At 45.2% G+C, this 20,935-nt stretch overlaps 2 protein-coding genes across 3 annotated transcripts; one reads left to right on the forward strand and one right to left on the reverse strand.

Moving 5' to 3' along the window:
* Nucleotides 1-1,639: 1,639 nt before the first annotated feature.
* Nucleotides 1,640-8,319, forward strand: LOC126984289 (beta-secretase 1-like). Of its 2 annotated transcripts, none has more exons than XM_050837915.1 (10): nucleotides 1,640-1,866; nucleotides 2,277-2,494; nucleotides 3,234-3,374; nucleotides 4,108-4,242; nucleotides 4,556-4,724; nucleotides 5,047-5,231; nucleotides 5,666-5,779; nucleotides 6,015-6,189; nucleotides 6,568-6,684; nucleotides 7,305-8,319. In XM_050837915.1, the coding sequence occupies exons 2-10, from the start codon at nucleotides 2,294-2,296 to the stop codon at nucleotides 7,496-7,498; spliced, it is 1,431 nt and encodes a 476-aa protein (XP_050693872.1). In that variant the 5' UTR covers nucleotides 1,640-1,866; nucleotides 2,277-2,293; the 3' UTR covers nucleotides 7,499-8,319. The 2 variants fall into 2 exon arrangements, with proteins under 2 accessions (XP_050693872.1, XP_050693874.1); XM_050837917.1 differs by having other exon boundaries at nucleotides 4,556-4,637; nucleotides 7,305-8,318.
* Nucleotides 8,320-9,188: 869 nt separating this feature from the next.
* On the reverse strand, nucleotides 9,189-13,473 carry LOC126984291 (deoxyhypusine hydroxylase-like). Its single transcript, XM_050837920.1, has 3 exons — nucleotides 13,371-13,473; nucleotides 10,290-10,841; nucleotides 9,189-9,892 (listed from the first exon to the last, which is right to left on the reverse strand). Exons 2-3 carry the CDS (start codon nucleotides 10,829-10,831, stop codon nucleotides 9,514-9,516), a joined length of 921 nt encoding a protein of 306 aa, XP_050693877.1. The 5' UTR covers nucleotides 10,832-10,841; nucleotides 13,371-13,473; the 3' UTR covers nucleotides 9,189-9,513.
* Between the last annotated feature and the right edge of the window lie 7,462 nt (nucleotides 13,474-20,935).

Consider the following 20,935-nt stretch of genomic DNA (forward strand, 5'->3'; position numbering starts at 1 on the left):
AAAGATTTAGGAAGGCTACCCTTAGATACAAAGTCAGATTGGAACGAATGGATGACGCGAGATTGGCACGGAAGGTTTACTAAATTGTGGAGTGTGCATGAGAGCAAATGGATTAAGAACTGCATGAGAATGGTTGGTGACAGTGATATGCGAGTCAGGTGGGTGAGCAGAGAGGAAGGGAGGCGTTTCTTTGAATGGAAGGTGACTGACAGAAATAGTGAGGGTTTAGAATGGAATGTGAGAAAGTGGAAGAAAGAGATAGACAGTGCAGTGAAAGGTGACGGTCTGAGGAGGTGGAAGCATGTGATGGAGCGAAAGAGTACTTTGGAGTGGAACAGGGAAAAGGAAGCCCCGCAGTGTGTCAGCTGGTATGATGGAAGCCTGGGTGGTGATCTTCTCTTCCAAGCTCGAGCGCAGTGTATGAATGTGAATGCAAGAAATTACAGGTGGTCTGAGTCCCGCAGCAAAGTGTGTCAGATGTGTGACAGGGGTGTGGATGAAACTGTCGTGCATGTGATACTGGTGTGTGGGAGGTACCGGAGAGAAAGGACGGAGATGATGAGGGTGGCACTGAGTGAGGTGGGCTGGGATGTGAATGGGAGGATTGCAAGGACAGAGAGGGAATGGATGCTGCTGCTGCTGGGACTGAGTGATGAAGCAAATGAGAGAATTATAGAAGCCATGAAGAGTTTTCTGGAAAAGATGTGGAGTGCAAGAAATAGGGAATTGGAAGATTTGTAATGGATACTGTTTGTGTTGTTTTATTTTTACAGGTTGTGCCGATACGAAGGCCTGACTCCTGTACAGCAAGAGCAAGAGCAAGAGCAACAACTCTGACCCCAAAACACCCTTGATTACCCTTTGACCTCTCCCTCCGAGCACTTCATTAACACTGACCTGCACCTGTTGAAGGGAATATGAGGTCAAGGGTGCATAATAGGTGACAGAAGATGGAGGAGAGAGGAAGAGGAGGAGGAGCTTTATCCGTGCGGCTGACGTGACAAGTGACAGGAATACTACGAGGCAAGAACTTGTACACTTCAAGTTAATTAATGTATATAATAAGTCGACTACTACTTTCTACTACTACTATTACTCCCCCTACTAATACTACAACTACTGCTGCTACTATTACTACTTCCACTACCACCACCACTACTCCTCCTCCTCCTACTACTACTGCCTGACACTTCTATTAGAGATCTTTATGTACTTATAACCACTTGATAGATCATTATTTTGGTGGCAGTAACTATCCTTATAGACAATAGGTCATTCGGTTAAGGCAGGCTTCTGTTGGTTTATGATAATTTATGGTGTTTTAATTTTTAAGTTTTAAGCACTTTAGGTTTAAGTTAAAGGCTTGGGTGGGTTTGGTGGTGTTGCAATGAGTGTATTTCTGAAAAGTTACCATAACCTTATAATTAAATTTCAACATTTTTTTTTTTTTTAACAGTATAGGAAGTAACTCAAGGGCAAAAACAAATTAAAACAAGAGCCTGCTAAACGCTCCTCTTATAAAAGAAAGTAGAGAAGAGTGGTCAGAAAAAATTAACCTTTCCAAACTCAACCTCAAACCTTAACCTTACCTATTCAACTCAACCTAATGAACTGTCCATCCCTCTTTTTTATTTCTAGGGAGCATAACCCAAAGGAGGAGCAGGAACAGGTCCTTGCCAGGTTTCCCCAGCCAGCCCAATGCATGAAGCTCTGCACCCCTAACTGAGACAAGTATAGGGAACGGACAACTCCTCCAACAATGCCTCGGGAACGACTCAGACTGCTGACCCCTGTGCTGACCGTCCAGCCCTCCACCGCTCAGCTAACACAGAGCCCCTGTCCACATTGGAAGCTTTTTCGTCAAAGGTGTATTTATAACTCGGCATTTTGTTTTGTTAACTCAAATCCCACTCGAGTACAAATTCTTGACTAGAAATGGATAGTTAATGCCTTTTGCATCTATTTTTGGCTGCCTCTCATCAACTTGAATTGTTTTTATTTTCAATGTGAAAAATAATTTCACTTATGTAACTAATAAAATAATCTGGATCTGGACAATAATGCGCAGGGCACCCGTATAGGTGCATAACACACACATTTGAATGAATAATAAACACTAAACATTGTCATAAATTTTCTAAGCTCATGAACTAAGGCTTTTTGTAGTGAGAATTGTCTGAAAATTATTACATAACAGGCTTGTTAGGAAAACCCATCACATTAAGATAAGTGGGTGAACATGGAGTGAGTAGAAGGTAATCTTTGCTATCTTCCAGGTGTTAGCTTCCCAGTGATGACACACACAGTTCATCAGTGGGTGTTGGGCTGGCACACCCTTTCCTTCATGGCCTGCATCACTATCCAAGGGACTGCCTCTCACCCACCTGAGCCCCCAGACCCCAGCCCACCTGGTCCAGCCCATTCCTGGAACCTCTTTGGGAAGCCTGGTGATGGCTACTACACACAGGTGGAGGTTGGCACGCCCCCACAGAAGGTGAGAGTTTATTGCAGCCAAGAGACATACAGATATGAACCTAATATATATGCTGTCATATGTGTAAATATTGCAGTCTCACATTTTAACATATAATGCTTCACCTTTATGTGGCTACTTTTGGCTCACATTTTGTTTAGTCATGCTCCCTCTATTAATAATATAGTATATATTAGGCAGAGGTAGACACTGCTAACCGAAAAGTTAGCTTCGCTAACTGGTAATCCACTAACCGAAAAGTTAGCTTCACTTACACTAAACCACTGAACTGATAAATAGGTTAATGAAAGCAAACACTAACCACTAACCGTATTAGACATAGAGCTTTCCATTTACCCTACTTTAAGGCGTAATTTACCCAAAAGTTGAAGCCCTGGAATTATTGTGCCATGTGGCTCAACTGGTGCTGTCTGCCAACAACGGACAAGAATAAACCAGTATGAATTTTTTAGTGGACTTAAAGTTAGCGGAGGAGGAACTACATTTAGCAGAAACTAATTGGTCCGCTAACTGTTTCCAGAGTTATCAAAAACACTAATCAGCTAACGAAAAAATTAGCTTCGCTAAATAGCGGTTAGTGAACCGGTGCCCACCAGTGATATCAGGGAAGCTTAATTTCATTATGGCTTTATTACTTATCCTCTTGGTAAGCATAATTTTTTGTTAGGTTTCCTTCATCACTTCAATTTCTGCAATTGGAAGTTCCTTAAGGCAGGGCTCTGTCTTTTCACTGTTTCAGTTCAACGTGTTGGTTGATACCGGGAGCAGCAACTTTGGCATAGCAGGAGTTGCTGACGAGGGGCTTGACAGCTTCTTTGAATCTGAAAACTCATCAACCTTTGTTGACTTAGGGAAGGAAGTCAGGGTAATATATACACAAGTAAGTTGAATTGTAGAATCTCTGCCAGTAATCTTTGCAGCATGTGGCCCTGGCAAGATGAAGTAGAATTTTGTACAGCAGGATTCATTAACCAGTCTCTCCACTCGCATTTTATCTTAAAAGTTACAATATGATTTCAGGCAGGCTTTCTGAGGACCAGATAACACTTTAGTCTGTTTACTACAATTATACAACCATAGCCTGTGGCTCACATAAGTGTTGCATGGTTATGATGCTCCACACATTTTTAGGGCAATCTTCCTCTGCTGACTTGGCTTTAGTGATAGTGCAGCTGTTGGTACAGTTGCCTTACAATACAGAAGTCCTGGCTCTGAATCATGAGTTTGGCACAGGCAGTTTGGGGCTGGTCTCTAGTTGAGTTCAGTTCAAGCCCATGGTCACCCATCATAAAGTAGGCATTGATATCAGTCAACGTTATGACCTTGCTCTGTGGAGAGGACTGGCTGAGGTGGCGTATGTCAGAGCTTTCTTGTTGGGAAGTGATGAGCCGAGATTGTAACACCAGATTTAAAACCTATGCACACACACACAAACATACGTATATATATTCAGTATTTTCAATCTTATCTTACCTATGCAGTAAATGGGGCTTAACAACTCTCCACATGGAAAGCTCTGCATGAAGATTTATTCAGTGGTAGTGTAGGTTCAGCTTCATGAAGAAGAAATCTCTGTTTTTAGTGCACATGGATTGACACATTCCCTCCTGCAGGGCAGCTGGAGTGGGAGGCTGGGCCAGGATGTGGTTTGCTTCCCTGGCGTGGAGGGAGTGGCCGCGCCCCTGATGACTGACGTGGCACTCATCACCTCCTCAAAAAACTTCTACGTCAACAATTCAAAGTGGCAGGTGAGCCAGCATTTTTTTCTTTTTTTGCATATTAGTCGTACACACACATACACTCAAGAAGTTGCATACTTAATTACTGGAAAAATTTGCTGTTGGGAAGTATGTAGGTGTACCCATAGCAATTTCTATCCATCTATAGCAATGATGCCCTGTACCCTTTGGGAACTCTCCTTAATGAGATGGCTGGGGCAGCAGTCTCCAGGTTTCCCTGTTGATACACCTACTTTCTGCAACACTCACATTCTCCCTTCCACCTCTTCTCCTCAGTCCTAGGAATCCTCCTTACTAGCAACTTTATTTATTGTCCTTCTAGGGTATTGTTGGCCTTGCCTTCCCAGTGTTGGCTCAGCCCCAGGGAGCACTACAGTCCTGGCTAGATGAAGTCACCACCAGGGGTAATCTGTCCAACACATTCACTCTTGAACTGTGTGGGCCATCCAGAGAGAATGGCCCTGCCTTGCATCATGGCAGACTGACCATTGGTGGGTATGAGTAAAAGTTAACAAATCCACTATCATTTGTACACCATTTACCTATGACGTAGGAGCACTAGATGGAGGTGTCATAAAACAGTGGAGGAATATCCGTTCACTCTGCAGCCCTTGTTCAACTTAGATAAATGGTACAAATCTAAACTGAGGAGCTGTGACCTTGCTTCCTGTAGAGAACATGAGTTAAAGCATAATTCCAGTATAGTATAACATTTACTAAATATAACCAGGTGAATGCAGATAGAGAATTGCAAAGTATTGATAAGTCTGTCCCTTCCAAAATTCTTGGTAATGACTGATATTGTTTTGTCAGGTTCTGGTGGTGGTGGGTGTTCCCCCAAGGCGGTGAGCTGCCCCATCAGACGCAAGTGGTTCTATGAGGTGGTGGTGACGGCCTTGAGTCTGGGAGGGAAGGCCGTCAATGTGCCTTGCGTTACGTTCAACACTGACAAAAGCATCGTGGACTCGGGCACATCAAATTTACGTCTGCCTTCACCTGCAAGTTTCATTTCTTTAATTTTGTTATCTATAACTATACTACTATTATTGTCTGCTGGTGTAGTGATAACTCCACTCACCTGACAACTAAGAGGTTTGATTCTCTATAAGAGCAGAGACAGTTTTGGGAGATGGGTCATGCTGAACCCTTGTTAATTGAGCAAAGAATCCACATCGACATAGTTGAGTTATCATCTCACTTTCAGGTGAAATGCTTTGGCTAATTTATGGTCATAATTACCAAGAACTTTCCTTCAACTGTAAAGTTTGGATACAGTACAGCTCAGAATATTGTGCAAAGTTCTTTTGAGTGAGTTGAGTGGCTAGGCTTGAATTCCAGTAATGTAATCCTCTCATGTAATGACATAGCATTGTATTTCTTTGTTGTGTCTAAGAAATTTTAGATAAAATTAAGATTACTTTTTTCTCTGCAGGTTTTCAAAGCAGTCATTGCAGAATTAAAGCTACAAACTTCAGACATCAGCCCCCCTGTGCCGGAGGAATTTTGGTCAGGAAACGAGGAGGTCTGCTGGTCTCAGGGCAGCGAGGTAAGATACTGTCACAATCAACTTATCTGTCCCACTTTTCAGTCAAGTCATCTTGATGAATAAACTTTTTTACCACTGAAAAGAATTTCAATTTTGAATTTCCTGCTGCCCATCACTGCATCACCCTCTGTACCTCATCACCCATTCCTCATTTGTGACTCCCTTCAACTATATTTGCAAACTAGAAAGTTCAATATTAAAATTAACTTGCTGCTTTTCACTTCATCTTTTCCAGGAAATGTGGCAAACCTTTCCCAACCTCACCATAGACCTGGCCAGCGGTAACCATACAACCATCACCATCACCATCCAGCCCCAGTCCTACATGCGCCCGGCGCCAGACACCAACTTGACCTCCTCAGAGTGCTGGGTGCTGGGGATTGATGAGTCACACACTGGAACAGTGTTGGGTACGTGTCATTCTTACAACCTGATTTCATCATCACTGTCATCACCACAGTCTTTGTCAATGTATTTTCCATTCATCAGCATGCTTGCCACTTACACTTCTAAGTACTTCCATCTTCTTCATAGGAAACAGTGTGCTGGCACAGCTGTGGGAGGCTGGATATCAGCCATGGTGCAGGATTACAAAAAATATCTAATAAGACAAAATTATGAAGAAGAAGCAGATAATAACGAAAGAACAGGGAATAGTTTTGCTTCCTTCCAAAATATTGCTGGTAAAAGAGTGAAACAACCAGTAATGGAGACCCTGTGGACTTTTATGTCAAGTGTAAAGCAAGTGGATTTCAGCAACAGATAATATTTTATCTCTGTGTTTTCAGGTGCAGTAATACTAGAAGGCTTGTGTGTGACGTTTGATCGGACACAGGGTGTGATCAAATTCTCAGAGTCTACGTGTGGGCCGCCTGTCACCCTCGGAGAAATTCACAACACGGCAGGTAGGCAGAGTTACTTGCCATCATCAATTTGGCAGTTTTTATTTATTTTTTATTTTTTTATTTTTATTTTTTTTTTTTTATCTATGAAAGAGTTACTTCATCTTGCATGAAGCAACATGTAATGATACTGCAAATCACCATTGATGTCCCACTCTCTTGTAAAGGGAAAATAGGGAATAAATTAAGGACATAATTCTTTGACGAGTCCTCCGGGAAAAACAGTTCAGCAGAGATCAAGCCAACACTCGTCCCCTTTCCATTGTCTCTCGTGGCATTCAATGTCAACACAAATATGTATTCTTAAAGCCCATATTTGGCATAGAGATGAATGTGATGAAGATGTGTTCTGGAAAACCACTGGAGCAAAGCAACACCTGAATGGTTCATTTCTGATGACCCAAGAGCTTATGCTACTTTAGTCTTCATTTTGATGGCATGAGGATGTAATTTATAATCCAGTGCATTCTTGATAAACTGGAGCAGTAATAGTAATCATGCTCCATCTTTCTATCACAGAAAGCTTAATTTTCTTTAAAATGTACCTTTATTAGTTTTCATTTTAATTTCTGTGCCTTTTTTCCCTGCAGCCTCGGTCTGTCATAATTCCCTTACTTCAACAGACATGAGTTTGTGTGTGTACACCCCCGAGGGAATAGGCGGCCTGACCTTGGCCTCCTACATCATGAGTGGCATCCTAGGCCTCCTCTCACTGCCCCTGGTGCTGGCGGCCCTCCGGTGGGCGTGGAGGGCCATCTGCAGCGTACAACTAAACTCAGAAGTTCCCTTTATATATTTAGATGAAAGCAGTACCTGAGAGTGGCTTACTAGTTACTAACTATAGCTTTCATATATTGCATTAGATGGAGTCTCAGTTTATTTATTTATTGTCATATTCAGGTTTATGGGTAACTTAGTGCCTAACAAGTGACCTAAGAGCTACAAATGGTGGTTATTATAATTTAATTTAAATATCCCTTGTAGGAGATTTCTGGAGGTGGTGAGACTCCAAGCCCCCTCGCCACACTCTGCCTCTCATTTCCCTGATTCTCCTTAGCAACACATGAATGTGAAGGACCCCTTTAGGATGTGATAGTTCTTTGTCATAGATCACAGCCTAGCTCATTAAAATGAGCTGTCAACAAAGTTGTCTTAATTCTAAAGACTTATAATATCTTAGAATATTTATGAGCCACAATTGTACTACACTCGTCTGGAGCCGGGCAGCACACACTTCCTCCTACATGTTGGTGCTAACATGTCACTGTCCATCACTGCAAACAGTGCCAGGACATCGTGGGCCCGTCGTCCACCACTGGCTGGTGTGTTGGTAGGCTTCATGTGCTATCACAAGGCAGGAGCTCATGGGGTGAGCATGGGAGCTGGCCCTTCCCTAGCTCCCCCACACCAAATGAATACAGAAATATGAAAACACTGGGTACAATCAAGTGTCCTTCAAACTCCACTATGTCAAGTGTTTGTGTGTGTATTTACCTAGTTTTATTTACCTAGTTGTGAAATACAGGAAAAGAGCCGTACTAGGCTCGTGCTGTCCCGTCTCCATAACGCTTATTATCCAGTTTGGTTTTAAATTTATGAATCGCTTTTGCACACAGTCTCCTCGTCAAGTCTGTTCCATGTTGTTTTGCTTCTGTATGGAAAACTGTGTGTGTGTGTGTGTGTGTGTGTGTGTGTGTGTGTGTGTGTGTGTGTGTGTGTATGTATTTGTGTCTTTCTGTCTATATATATATATATATATATATATATATATATATATATATATATATATATATATATATATATATATATATATATATATATATATATATATATATATATATAATGGGTCTATTTTGATTAGGTTGATTTTCCTCGCAAGGTTGTAACTTTGTTGTTCTGTCTGTTATCTCCATTATATGGCAACACTGATTTAAGTAGAATAAGTAACAGTGAAAAACAAGTGTGAGAGGTCTTCTACAAAATGCTCCAATGTCAGTGACCATTTCCTTAACTTATGTTGAAAATAAATGTATTTTCCTGATTTGGTTTATTTTTAAAACCATTGTTCAGCATTTGGCTTTGTGCTGATGTGTGATTGTGACTTGTTTAAAAAGAAGCCACCACCTGGGCTGGTGTTTATGACTTAAAAAAGCTACCACCTTAACCACCAAAATGCTTCTCTGTCTCTACACATGCAATACTTTCCTCCACAACACACATATGGGTTTCCTTTTTTATTTTTCCCTTTTCTACAGTCATCACAAAGGCAATACTATGTGCTGAAGGTCACTGTGGCTGAGTAGAGATGGAGCAGCAAACATTTAATTAGGCTGAAGGTCATTGTGGCTGAGTAGAGATAGAGCAGCAAACATTTAATTAGGCTGAGTCTGAGGCGCATCAACACGGCAGCTTCAGAGTTGTGCAGTTCAGTGAATGCAGGCAATTTTAAGACAAAAAAAGAATCTTAAGGTTTACTCTTAACTAGAAGTCATGAATGAAACTTCAACTGCATGAAAATTTTACTTTGTGATCTTGATGACAGCAGACAGATGCTCAGGAATGCAAGAATGAGGCAGCACTCACTCAAAATATGTGGAATAAAACAATAATAATGTAAAAGGAGATTACATTTCCAAGTAACAAATTTGAGAGGTCTATTGGTAATAGATGAGAGATTTGAGATAAATGAACTTAAAGCCATTAATTCAGCATACATACAGTCAAAAGGTGTGTAGTGGCTCTAGACAAACTCACTAATGGAATCACAACAGCACCGATTGGCGAAAAGTCACTCATGGGCTCTGGACAACACTGGCAGCCTGTAGCAGTCTTCTAGACCTTGGCTTGCAGTCCATCAGCAAACTGGAACTGAGCCGGAGAGTTTTCATATTCAGACATGTCAAGAGCAACCTCACAGCTCTCCCTGACCACCGCAGCCTCGTCCTTGAGGTGCTCCCGCAACACCTCCTCAGCCTGGGGCGAGGCGATGGACCCCAAGGCCTCTGCCGCCTCGTGCCTCACCATTCCACTCTCGTCTTTGTTCCTCACAACCGCTGCCAACTCCTCAACCACGGCCGAGTTCCCCATCTGCCCCAGTACATAACCTACCTCGTGGCGGAAGAGAGCACTGCCCTTGCACGTCAGGCCTGCCGCCAGCGCCCGTGCACTCTCATCCGTGTTGATGTTACGCAGCGAGAACATGGCGCGGTACCTGCCAGGGATGTATGGAGGGGAGGCTGTAGCTCAGGTGTGCAAGGTGTATTCTTGTTGTAACACTTGGTATTTCCTAAACTGAGCTGCATGTTCATTAATAAAGTTGTCATGTTGCACCTAAAGCAGATATAAACTGTGTTACAATGCAGTAAAAGTCCATTCACCCACTGCCAGGCCTCCACCCATTCAGATTATCAACTTTTTATTATCATGAAGTGGCAATTCAACTCATTATAACTGTGCACAAACATATTGATGAATAATACTAAACATTGAAATAGGTAGTTTTTTTATAGTTTAACCTTCCTTAAATGCCAAAGACTGAAAAGGAAAAATTCTCAGTCTGTCTGTTCTTTACAAAAACACATGCAGCTATTATTATTGCAAGCACTAACCTTTCAAAGAGGGGCAGCGTCTCATCCACGAGTTGCTCTCTCAGTTTTTCAATGTCGGTCTCCTGCTCTGGGGGTGCCGGGTCAATGGAGAGGAACTGTGTGCCCACTGCAGTCTTGTTGTCCTGGCCCTTCCCAGCGGAGGACTGCAGCCACGCCAGCCTGCTCAAGGCCAGCTGGCAAGTCTCAGCTACATCCACACATGGGTCTTTGCTATATTTTCTGAGAACATCCTCCACAGTAGGGTCTCCAATGGCTCCCAGTGCCTCCCCAGCCTCATGCCTCACCATTGGCTCCTGTTTGGAGTCACTCAAGACCTCAATGAGTTTTGGTATGGCTCTGACGTCCCCCATCTGACCCAGGCAGTAGGCCAGTTCATGCTTGAGGAGGGCCGAGGGGTCATCAAAGCACCGAGAAATAGCACTTATGGCAGCCTCCCCCCCCAGGCCCCTCAGTGTGAAGAGTGCCCGGAACCGCTCCTTCAGGGGCCGGCCCGGGTCAACCAGTACGCCCCCAATGGCCTCTATCTTGCTGTCTGGGACCATTTTTCTTAACCTGTAAAAATCATACTGAGTTATCAATGGGGGAAATGGAAGCAACTTTACTGCATAATGGAAAATGAAGTGGATGGCTGGCTGGATGGATGGAGAGGATTTTGGTCACAATACACTAAGAGACTGGAGAGATAATAGTCACACAATGCCAACCATGACCAAAAATATCATGTTGCAATAATTGTAATTTGGTAAAACTGGAGTCTCATTACATCCCAAACAGGAGGACAGTCGAGGAATAAGGGTGAGGTGTTCTGATGATGCAGCTTCTCCCCTGAAATTGGTAAAAAAAAAAAAATAATAATAAATAAATAAAAAAAACTGCATAATTCATTGGTATTTCTACTTATCTTGACTTTGAGAAACAACAGAGGTGAAGTTAACCCAGACCCAGTCATAAAATTCATATTAGCCCTTGCTTTGGTTTTGACTGCCCATGGAGGTGGGAAGGATGGAGAGAAATACCAGGATGTGTGCAGTTTGAAGCTTGCGAACTGACAGTCAATCATATTGTGGCAGGAAGGAATCTGTTGTCAGTTAGCAGAAATGACCCAGGTTGACATTTCTGAAGAGGATATTTTTTTACAGCAAGGGAGACACCTCAAGGGCAATAAAACCAAAAGACAACAACAATGAAATAACTAGATAAAACCAAAAATAAGCCTAGCCATGGGGGGCAGGATGGTAGGATGAGGTACTGGTGAGAGCAAGCACACTCCACCCTGCCTCCTACCTTGCTCTTGCTGTAAAATAAAACTAAACTAAACTAAATAAAACCAAAAATAAGCCTAGCCATGGGGGGCAGGATGGTAGGATGAGGTACTGGTGAGAGCAAGCACACTCCACCCTACCTCCTATTAAAATGTGGCGGCCCAGGGTGACAAAACTGGCTTCATTTGACAGTAGGATCAGCAGGCACAGCTCCCAGCCTCTCCAGCCTTTATATCTCCATGTTGCCTCCCTTCTCTCCCTCCATCCCTATATATATTTCTCCCTCTTCATCTCTCCAGACACACACATGGTCTCTTTCCTTTCCCTTTGTGTCCTCCATCACCTACACTCTCTCTCTCCCCATCATCCTTTTCTCCCTTTCTTCTCCTCCCTTTCCCCTTCCATCCCAGCATATATTTCTCTCTTCATCTCTCCAGCCCCACAAATGAGTCTCTTTCCTCTCCCCTCTTGTCCTCCATCACCTCCACTCTCTCTCTCCCCATCATCATATTCTCCCTCTCCTCTTCTCCTCCCCCTCCCCTTCTATCCCTTTATATTTCTCCCTTTTCATCTCTCTAGCCCCATAAACAAGTCTCTTTCCTCTCCCCTCTTGTCCTCCTTCACCTCCACACACTCTCTCTCTCTCTCTCCCTCCATCATCATATTCTCCCTCTCCTCTCCTTCTCTTCCCCTTCCATCCCTGAATATATTTCTCTCTTCATCTCTCTAGCCCCACAAATGAATCTCTTTCCTCTCCTCTCTTGCCCTCCATTACCTCCACTCTCTCTCTCTCTCTCTCTCTCTCTCTCTCTCTCTCTCTCTCTCTCTCTCTCTCAGATCAACATTGTTTATGATCGATGACACTTTGAGTACGAGGAACAATGGCATAAAACTCAAATGTAGACAAGTAAATTCAGACTGCACCAAATTTTTCTTCACCAACGTTGTAGTGCGAGAATGTAATAAGCTCCCACCGTCAGTGGTCCAGTGTAACACGACTGACTCCTTCAAAAACAAGCTCGACCGTCACTTCCATCAACTTAATAGCAACTAGAATTGAAATGCATCGTTTTGGAGCCTTCTGATTAATGTAGAATCACTTAGGTTTAAGGACAGACCACCTAGTCTGGACCATGGGGTCTGTGTGGTCTGATTTTCTATGTAAATCTCTCTCTCCCTCTCTCCCTTCATCATATTCTCCCTCTCCTCTCCTTCCCTTCCCCTTCCATCCCTTTATATTTCTCCCTCTTCATCTCTCCAGCTTTCATATCCCCTTTGTCCTCCATCACCTCCACTCTCTCTCCCCATCATCATATTCTCCCTCTCCTCTCCTACCCTTCCCCTTCCTTCACTCCTCCAAGGCCTCCCCACTCCCCGCCCTGGGAAGTATGCAACAAACTTGGCTGCCTTGGTATTAATTCGCTCCAGTTTATTAATGCTTCCGCGTGCACAGGAGTCCCACATCGAGACGGTAATCTGATGTTGTTCTTACAAGAGTGTGACTTTCATAACGAGGACTTCTCACTCTGCAACTATTCCATATGCCTTCTTGCCACTACAAAACGAGTCTAATGATTTCCCTAAAGCAGATATTATCCCCTACAACACTTAGATTAACTTAGATTTGTAGAGGCCAGTAAATGACGAAATATAATCAGGAAAACACTGCCCACACACCTGTCACACGAGGGTCAGCTGGGCCTGAGCTGGCATAAGTGGTAGCTTAGAGTAGAGCCTTGCTTAGTAGCTTATAATGGCTTACAGATCTGTAGAGGCCACAAAATGACGAGATATAATAAGGAAAACACTGCCCACACACCTGTCACACGTGGGTCAGCTGGCAGGAGCGGCCTCGGCGTGACGGTGATGCAATGTTTCCGTCTACACAACGGGCCCGCTATTACGGGCCTCGGCTGCTGCTGCTGCCTGCTGTTGCATACTTCCCAGGGCGGGGAGTGGGGAGGCCTTGGAGGAGTGAAGGAAGGGGAAGGGTAGGAGAGGAGAGTGGAGGTGATGGAGAGAGAGAGAGAGCAGACGTGTGTGAGCGGCTCCGAGTGTTTTTGAAGAAGTAACCTGCAGTTTTGTGGTGAGAACCTTTAACCATTGAAAAGATGGGTGTGAGTGACTGTGGCGTGTGTGGCAAGGGAGTGGGCAGGGGCAGCGCCGGTGTGTGCTGCGAGAGGTGTGAGGTGTGGTGCCACCAGCCGTGCGTGGACATCAAGACCAACTCGCGGCTCCTGCAGCACACCCTGCTCATCTTCCTATGCCTGGCGTGCAAGAACGTGACGAAGGACGAGTGGCGAAGAGACAGGCAGAAGACGGACAAGAACGTGCAGACGGAGACCAGCAACGAGGAGAAGGCAGTCCAGACGACCCCCAAGGACACCCTGGAGGACAGAGGTGTCCAGACGACCACCGTGGAGGCCCCCAAGGACACCCTGGAGGACAGAGGAGTCCAGACGACTACCGTGGAGCCCCCCAAGGTCACCCTGGAGGACAGGGGAGTCCAAACGACCACCGTGGCTGCCCCAAGGAAACCCAGGAGGACAGGGGAGTCAGACGACCACCGTGGCTGCCCCCAAGGACACCCTGGAGGACAGGGAGTCCAGACGACCACCGTGGCTCTCCCCAAGGACACCCTGGAGGACAGGGGAGTCCAGACAACAGCTGTGGCTGCCCCCAAGGACACCCTGGAGGACAGGGGAGTCCAGACAACAGCTGTGGCTGCCCCCAAGGACACCCTGGAGGACAGGGGAGTCCAGACAACAGCTGTGGCTGCCCCCAAGGACAACCTGGAGGACAGGGAGTCCAGACAACTGTGGCTGCCCCCAAGGACACCCTGGAGGACAGGGGAGTCCAGACAACAGCTGTGGCTGCCCCCAAGGAGGACCATGTGGAGAGAGAGGTTCAGACTGCTGAGACCCTCAAGGAAAGACCAGACCAAGCGACAGAAACAGCAAGACCTAGACGGACAACAGAAATGAAGGTGAAGAGGGCCCCCATCCGTATCATTGGAGACAGTATGATGAAGAATGCGCACTGGCACGTTAAGTGCAACATGGACGGCAGTGGCTGCACCAGCATGAGTGGTGCCCAGATCAGGAACATCAAGAAAAGAGTGCAGCATGATGCGGGCGACTTGAAAGACGGACTGCTGATCGTCCAGGGTGGTGGGAACGCCCTGGAGTACGTCGGACAAGAAGAAACAGTAAAGGACGTAGTAGACTCTGTGAAGGCAGTGGAAGGAAAAGGAATGAAGGTTGCAGTTGTGGGAATTATGAGACGCCCAAGGGAAGGACCACAGTACGAGAGACTGCGCCGATCTACAAACAAGAGGATCCAAGAAGAAATGATGAAGATGAAGATTGAATGGACGCGAGGGAAGAAGGGCGACGTCAGCTTCATCGACATGGACGGAGTCCTGAGGGGAGATGCAGCGTTCGACGTGGATGGCGTGCACCTGAGCGGCAACGGGAACAGGAGGATGGGGGAGCGCCTGCGTGAATGGGTGCGGATGAAGTCACTGTATGCAGTGGGGACAGTTTGAACGGGTATAAATGACCTAGCACGGAGGAGTGGATACACAACCCAGGCAAGTGAAAGTATGAAGATTGGATGTTTGAATGTGAGAGGTTGGGGTGTGGGCAAACTTGAGGACATGAGTAAGGAACTGGATGAATGGAAGTATGATATAATAGGCTTGACTGAGACACACCTGAGAGGTGACGTGCAGACTGAGGGGAGTGAGTATGTGATTATTGTTAAGGGTAGAAAGAAACAGGAGACTATGGGAGGAGGCGTAGCCTTCCTCCACCGCAAAAATGAGAATCTGAAGGTGGAAGAGCTAGATGTAGGTAACAGTGCTAGCAGTGAAGATGTATTGGCCGTGAGTGTGGAATGCAAGAATAAAAGGGCAGACTAGAAAGAGTAGTTATGGTTGTTGTGTATATGACTGTAGAAGGTGAAAGAGCAGTAAGGGAAAACAGGGGAAAGTACAATATTCTTAGAAAAGTTGTGAGAGAGCATGCAGGAGAGAGAGTGATTGTTATGGGTGATATGAATGCACATACAGGTATGTTAGGTGAACGTATAAATCGGAATGGAGAAATGCTAGCTGAGTTTGTAAGTGAAATGAACTTAGAGAACCTGAATGAAACTCTGGCTGAGGGACGTGTGACCTGGAGTGCAAGAAATCAGGAGTCTGCGATTGATTATGTACTGGTAAATGGGAGAATGCGCGAATGTGTGTCTCGTATGTGGATAGATGAAGAGGGAATGATTGATATTGTGTCTGACCATAATATGTTGACCGTGGAGTGCGGGCTGAAAGGTAGAAATGAAATGAAAGAAAAGGACAGGAAGAAGAAGTGGAGACTGAGAGATGTAGGGTGGGAAAATTTTCAGGTAGACTTGAGTGAAAGAAATTGGGAGCCGGGTAGTTTGAATGATGTGGACGCTTTGAATGAAAGGCTCGTAGAGAATGTGAGAGGAGCTGCAGTCCAACATGTAGGGTATGTGAGAACGAATGGTAGAAAGCGTGTAAGGAAACCGTGGTGGAACGATGATATTGGGACAGCTAGGAAAGAACGAAAGAGACTAAATAGACTGTGTAGACGAATGAGGAGAAGGAGGCAAGAAAGCGAAGAAGCTGAGGTGAATACCAGAATGCATGGGAAAGCTACGTGAGACACCAACGACTGACAAAGCGGAAGATCATGAGTGCAAAGGTTCAGTGTGAAAGAAGTGTGATTCAGACCCTGAGAGAGAAAAGGGCTTGAGGGAGGTCGTGAGTGGTATAGATTCCTGAGAGGTGAGAGGATGAGTGACAGTGAGAATGTGGAAAGTCTGAAGGTGAATGGTGAAAAATTACAGATAAGGAGAAAATGAGGGAGTCAATTAGAATTTTGGGAAGAAATAGGAGGAGTAGGGAAGTATTTGGTGTGAGAGAAGGATGTGTAACTATGGAGGAAAGATGCAAATGAGCTGAATGAAAGGATCAGTAGGGAGGAGGTTGAGAGATGTGTGAAAAGACAGAAGAATGGTAAGGCTGCAGGACCAGATGAGATCCCGTATGAGTTGTATAAAAATGGAGGTGAGGCTGTGATTGAGAGGATGACTGAGTTATTCAACCAGGTATGGGAAGAAGAGAGTGCCAAGTAAATGGAATGAATGTAGAGTGACTCTGATCCACAAGGGCAGGCATAAGAGTAAGCAGGAATTAAAGAACTATAGGCCAATCTCTCTGGTAAACTCAATAGGAAAAATCTTTAGTGCTGTGTTGAATGAAAGGTTGTGTAAATGGATTGAGAGTGCCAGGGTGCTGGGTGAGGAGCAGAACGGATTCCGAGTGGACAGGCGAGCAGAAGATAATATGTTTGTTGTAAATGAGCTGATTGAAAGGAAAAAGAGAGGGAGGGAAACTGTACTTAGGCTTCCTAGATATAGAAAGCTTATGACAGGGTGAATAGAGATGTGTTATGCAGAGTGCTTGAAAAAGTTGGGCTGAGTGATAAGATTGTTAACATAATTAGAAGTATGTATGTAGGTACAAGAGCAAAATATAGACTAGGTGATCTAGAGACAGGTTGGGTGAAGAGTGAAAGAGGTGAGACAAGGCTGTATATTATCACCAACATTATTTAGTCTTTTCACAGAGGAATTAGCAGTCAGAATGAGGAGAATGAATGCAGGAGTGAGAATTGGAGAGGATAAAGTATGTGTGTTGTTGTATGCGGATGATGTGGTGGTTATGAGTGAGTCTGCTGAAGAACTACAGAGTCTCCTAGATGTGGTAGGGGGTTATGGAAGGGATTTTTGGGGTTAGGTTCAGCAGTGAGAAGAGCAGAGTAATGATAGTGAATAGGCCAGAGGATGAGAGAGAAACAACTTGGAGACTGGAAGGGATGAGTTGGAACAGACGGAAGAATACAAGTATCTAGGGGTGTGGATGGAGGTAAATGGATGCAGCAGGGCCAAGAATGTAAAGATAAGTATGGCAAACCAGTGGGTAGGCCGTTTAGGGAGTGCAGCGAGGATGAGAGCGAGCAAGTATGATGTCATCCGTGAGGTTTGGAAGAGTGTGGCTGTCCAGAGCATTATGTATGGAATGGATGTGATGACATGGAATGACAGTGAGATAGAAAAATTGGAAGTGGGGCAGAATAGGGTAGCAAGAATGGCACTGAATGCACCAAGGTTTGCAGCAGTAGAGGCTCTTAGGGGGGACATGGGATGGAGCACGTTTAGGGAAAGACTAGTAAAGGCAACCTTGAGATATAAAGTGAGACTGGAACAAATGGAGGATGCAAGATTAGCAAGGAAAGTATACTTGTGGAGTATAAGAGATGGCAAATGGGCGAATAAATGTGGGCGAATGATAGACAGGAATGTTATGCTAAGTAGGTGGGTGTACCGACCCTTTGAAGATAGACAGAATGTGTTTGAATGGAGAATAACAAACAGAAATGGAGAGGGGTTTGAGTGGGATGTAAGAAAGTGGAAGAATGTGATAGATATGGCAGTTAAAGATGAGGGATTGAGCAAGTGGAAGAATGAGATGGAAAGAAAGGAAACTCTCGACTGGTATAGGGAGAAAGAGGCCCCAAAGTGTGAGGTGTGGTATGAGGGAAGCCTGGGAGGTGATCTTCTTTTCCGTGCTAGAGCGCAGTGTCTGGATGTGAATGCAAGGAACTATAGATGGTCTGAGTCCCGCAGCAAAGTATGCCAGATGTGTGACAGGGGTGTGGACGAGACTGTGCAGCATGTAGTGCTGGAATGCAAGAAGTATGACAGGGAGAGAACGAAGATGATGCATGTGTTTTTGAGCGAGATGGGACGTGATGTAAACGGGAGGACTGGAAGGGAGTGGATGGTGCTGCTGCTGGGGCTCAGTGGAAAGACGAGTGGACGAGTGATTGAGGCAGTGAAAGAGTTCTTGGAGGGCATGTGGCGTGAAAGATGTAGGGAATGATATCTTGCCCCGAGAACATTGACTTCCCGCATGTTTTGTTTTCTTTCCACAGGAGCTGCCGATATAAAGGCCTGGCTGGGGAGAAATCCCGAGCCACCTGTGACATCAAGATCAAGATCAAGAACACACCAGAACACTTCCTGCTCCACTGCCCAGGGCGCCGCACACACAGAACACTTCCTGCTCCACTACCCAGGGCGCCCCACACACCAGAACACTTCCTGCTCCACTGCCCAGGGCGCCCCACACACCAGAAAACTTCCTGCTCCACTGCCCAGGGCGCCCCACACACCAGAACACTTCATGCTCCACTGCCCAGGGCGCCCCACACACACAACACTTCCTGCTCCACTGCCCAGGGCGCCCCACACACCAGAACACTTCATGCTCCACTGCCCAGGGCGCCCCACACACCAGAACACTTCCTGCTCCACTGCCCAGGGCACCCCACACACCAGAACACTTCCTGCTCCACTGCCCAGGGCGCCCCACACACCAGAACACTTCCTGCTCCACTGCTCAGGGCGCCCCACACACACAACACTTCCTGCTCCACTGCCCAGGGCGCCCCACACACCAGAACACTTCCTGCTCCACTGCCCAGGGCACCCCACACACCAGAACACTTCCTGCTCCACTGCCCAGGGCACCCCACACACCAGAACACTTCCTGCTCCACTGCCCAGGGCGCCCCACACACCAGAACCCTTCATAATCCACTGCCCAGGGAGCCCCAAACACACAACACTGCTCCACTGCCCAGGGCGCCCACACACCAGAACACTTCCTGCTCCACTGCCCAGGGCAACCCACACACCAGAACACTTCCTGCTCCACTGCCAAGGTCAACACACACACCAGAACACTTCCTGCTCCACTGCCCCGGTCGCCCCACACACCAGAAAACTTCCTACTCCACTGCCCAGGGCGCCCCACACCAGAACACTTCCTGCTCCACTGCCCAGGGCGCCCCACACACCAGAACACTTCCTGCTCCACTGCCTATGTAGTGACATGACTTGCCTGATAGGCGAGCCTCCCATAACCCACTTAGCCAGTGGGGTACCTCTTTGGCTGACTGGTAAAGGAGTGGCTCTCCCGTTACGCTGGTTGTGGGTTCAATCTCCGGCGCCGGCAAACCTTTCCTTGTCTGGATTAATTTCTCGTGTGTTTCGTTACACGCAGAGGACGTGTGTGAGTATAGAACAAATTCTGGCATTTCACCCAGGGCGCCCCACACACCAGAACACTTCCTGGTCCACTGCCCAGGGTGCCCCACACTAGGGTTGCACCGATAAGCAGTTGGGCCGATTACCGATTACCGATTAATCGGTTGCCAATAATCGGCCGATACCGATTAATCGGCCGATTACTTTGAAATTGTAAATGAGATTAATATTAATATTATTACTGGAGTGGATACTGATATCACAAAGTTAGAGACATACCTCTACTCTCATGTTTACAACTTTGTTTACTGGGCAGCTGTCATCTTTTGTATGGAGAGCAAATACTTCTTGTAATTTGTTACTTATGATTTGGCAACATCCTGATTTTAATGTTAAAATTTGTCAGTTTTCTCGTTCTTGTGGTGATCGTACGTATATACAGATGCTACTAGAAATGGTAGTGTACAGAGAGTTTATCAATCTCTCACGTCTTGTTCTGATTTACTGTGTTTTACACTGTGTTAGCTTAATTCTAATCTAAAAACACGCTTGTTCTAATTTTTCTATTAGTATACAATAAAATATGCAGAATGATTACGTATATATTAATTTGATTAAATAATAGCTTTGTGTAGCTACAATGATGAAAAAGTTACATAAATATTGTCCATCAATTAGGTAAAACTGAAAATGGTATGAGGGTATCATACGAACTCTGTAACAGAACGTGTCCAGTACCAGTACGGTGAACATCAATGACCACCGGCCAGTGTTGCGCTGTCTGCCATAATTATGGAATTCTGCCATAATTTGGCACGCGTTTGCCATCTGCCATACACTGTCTGCCATCTGCCATAATTTTTGGGGAAAAAAAGTTCTTGAGTAGGTATTGATTCATGTTTGCCTAATGAAGGGGAAAGGAATGACCGCGAAATATCTCTCTCAAATAATTAATGAATGAGTATATATAAAATATTTAAGAAACTGAGTTAATCAAGTTGCCATAATTACTGCCATAATTCATACACAAAATCTGCCATAATTTATAGGCAAATTCCATAATTTTAACACTGCGGTACGATAATTTTGGTAACATCACCATCCTTATATCAATATTAATGATATTGTGTTATGTACATTGCACCATAAGAGAGAAAAAAATTTTGATAATCGGCCCGATTAATCGGCCAAAAGGCCGATTACCGATTAATCGGCAAAATGGCCGATAAGGCCGATTACCGATTA

The sequence above is a fragment of the Eriocheir sinensis genome, chromosome 56 (assembly GCF_024679095.1).
Source record: "Eriocheir sinensis breed Jianghai 21 chromosome 56, ASM2467909v1, whole genome shotgun sequence".
NCBI classification, from domain to species: domain Eukaryota; kingdom Metazoa; phylum Arthropoda; class Malacostraca; order Decapoda; family Varunidae; genus Eriocheir; species Eriocheir sinensis.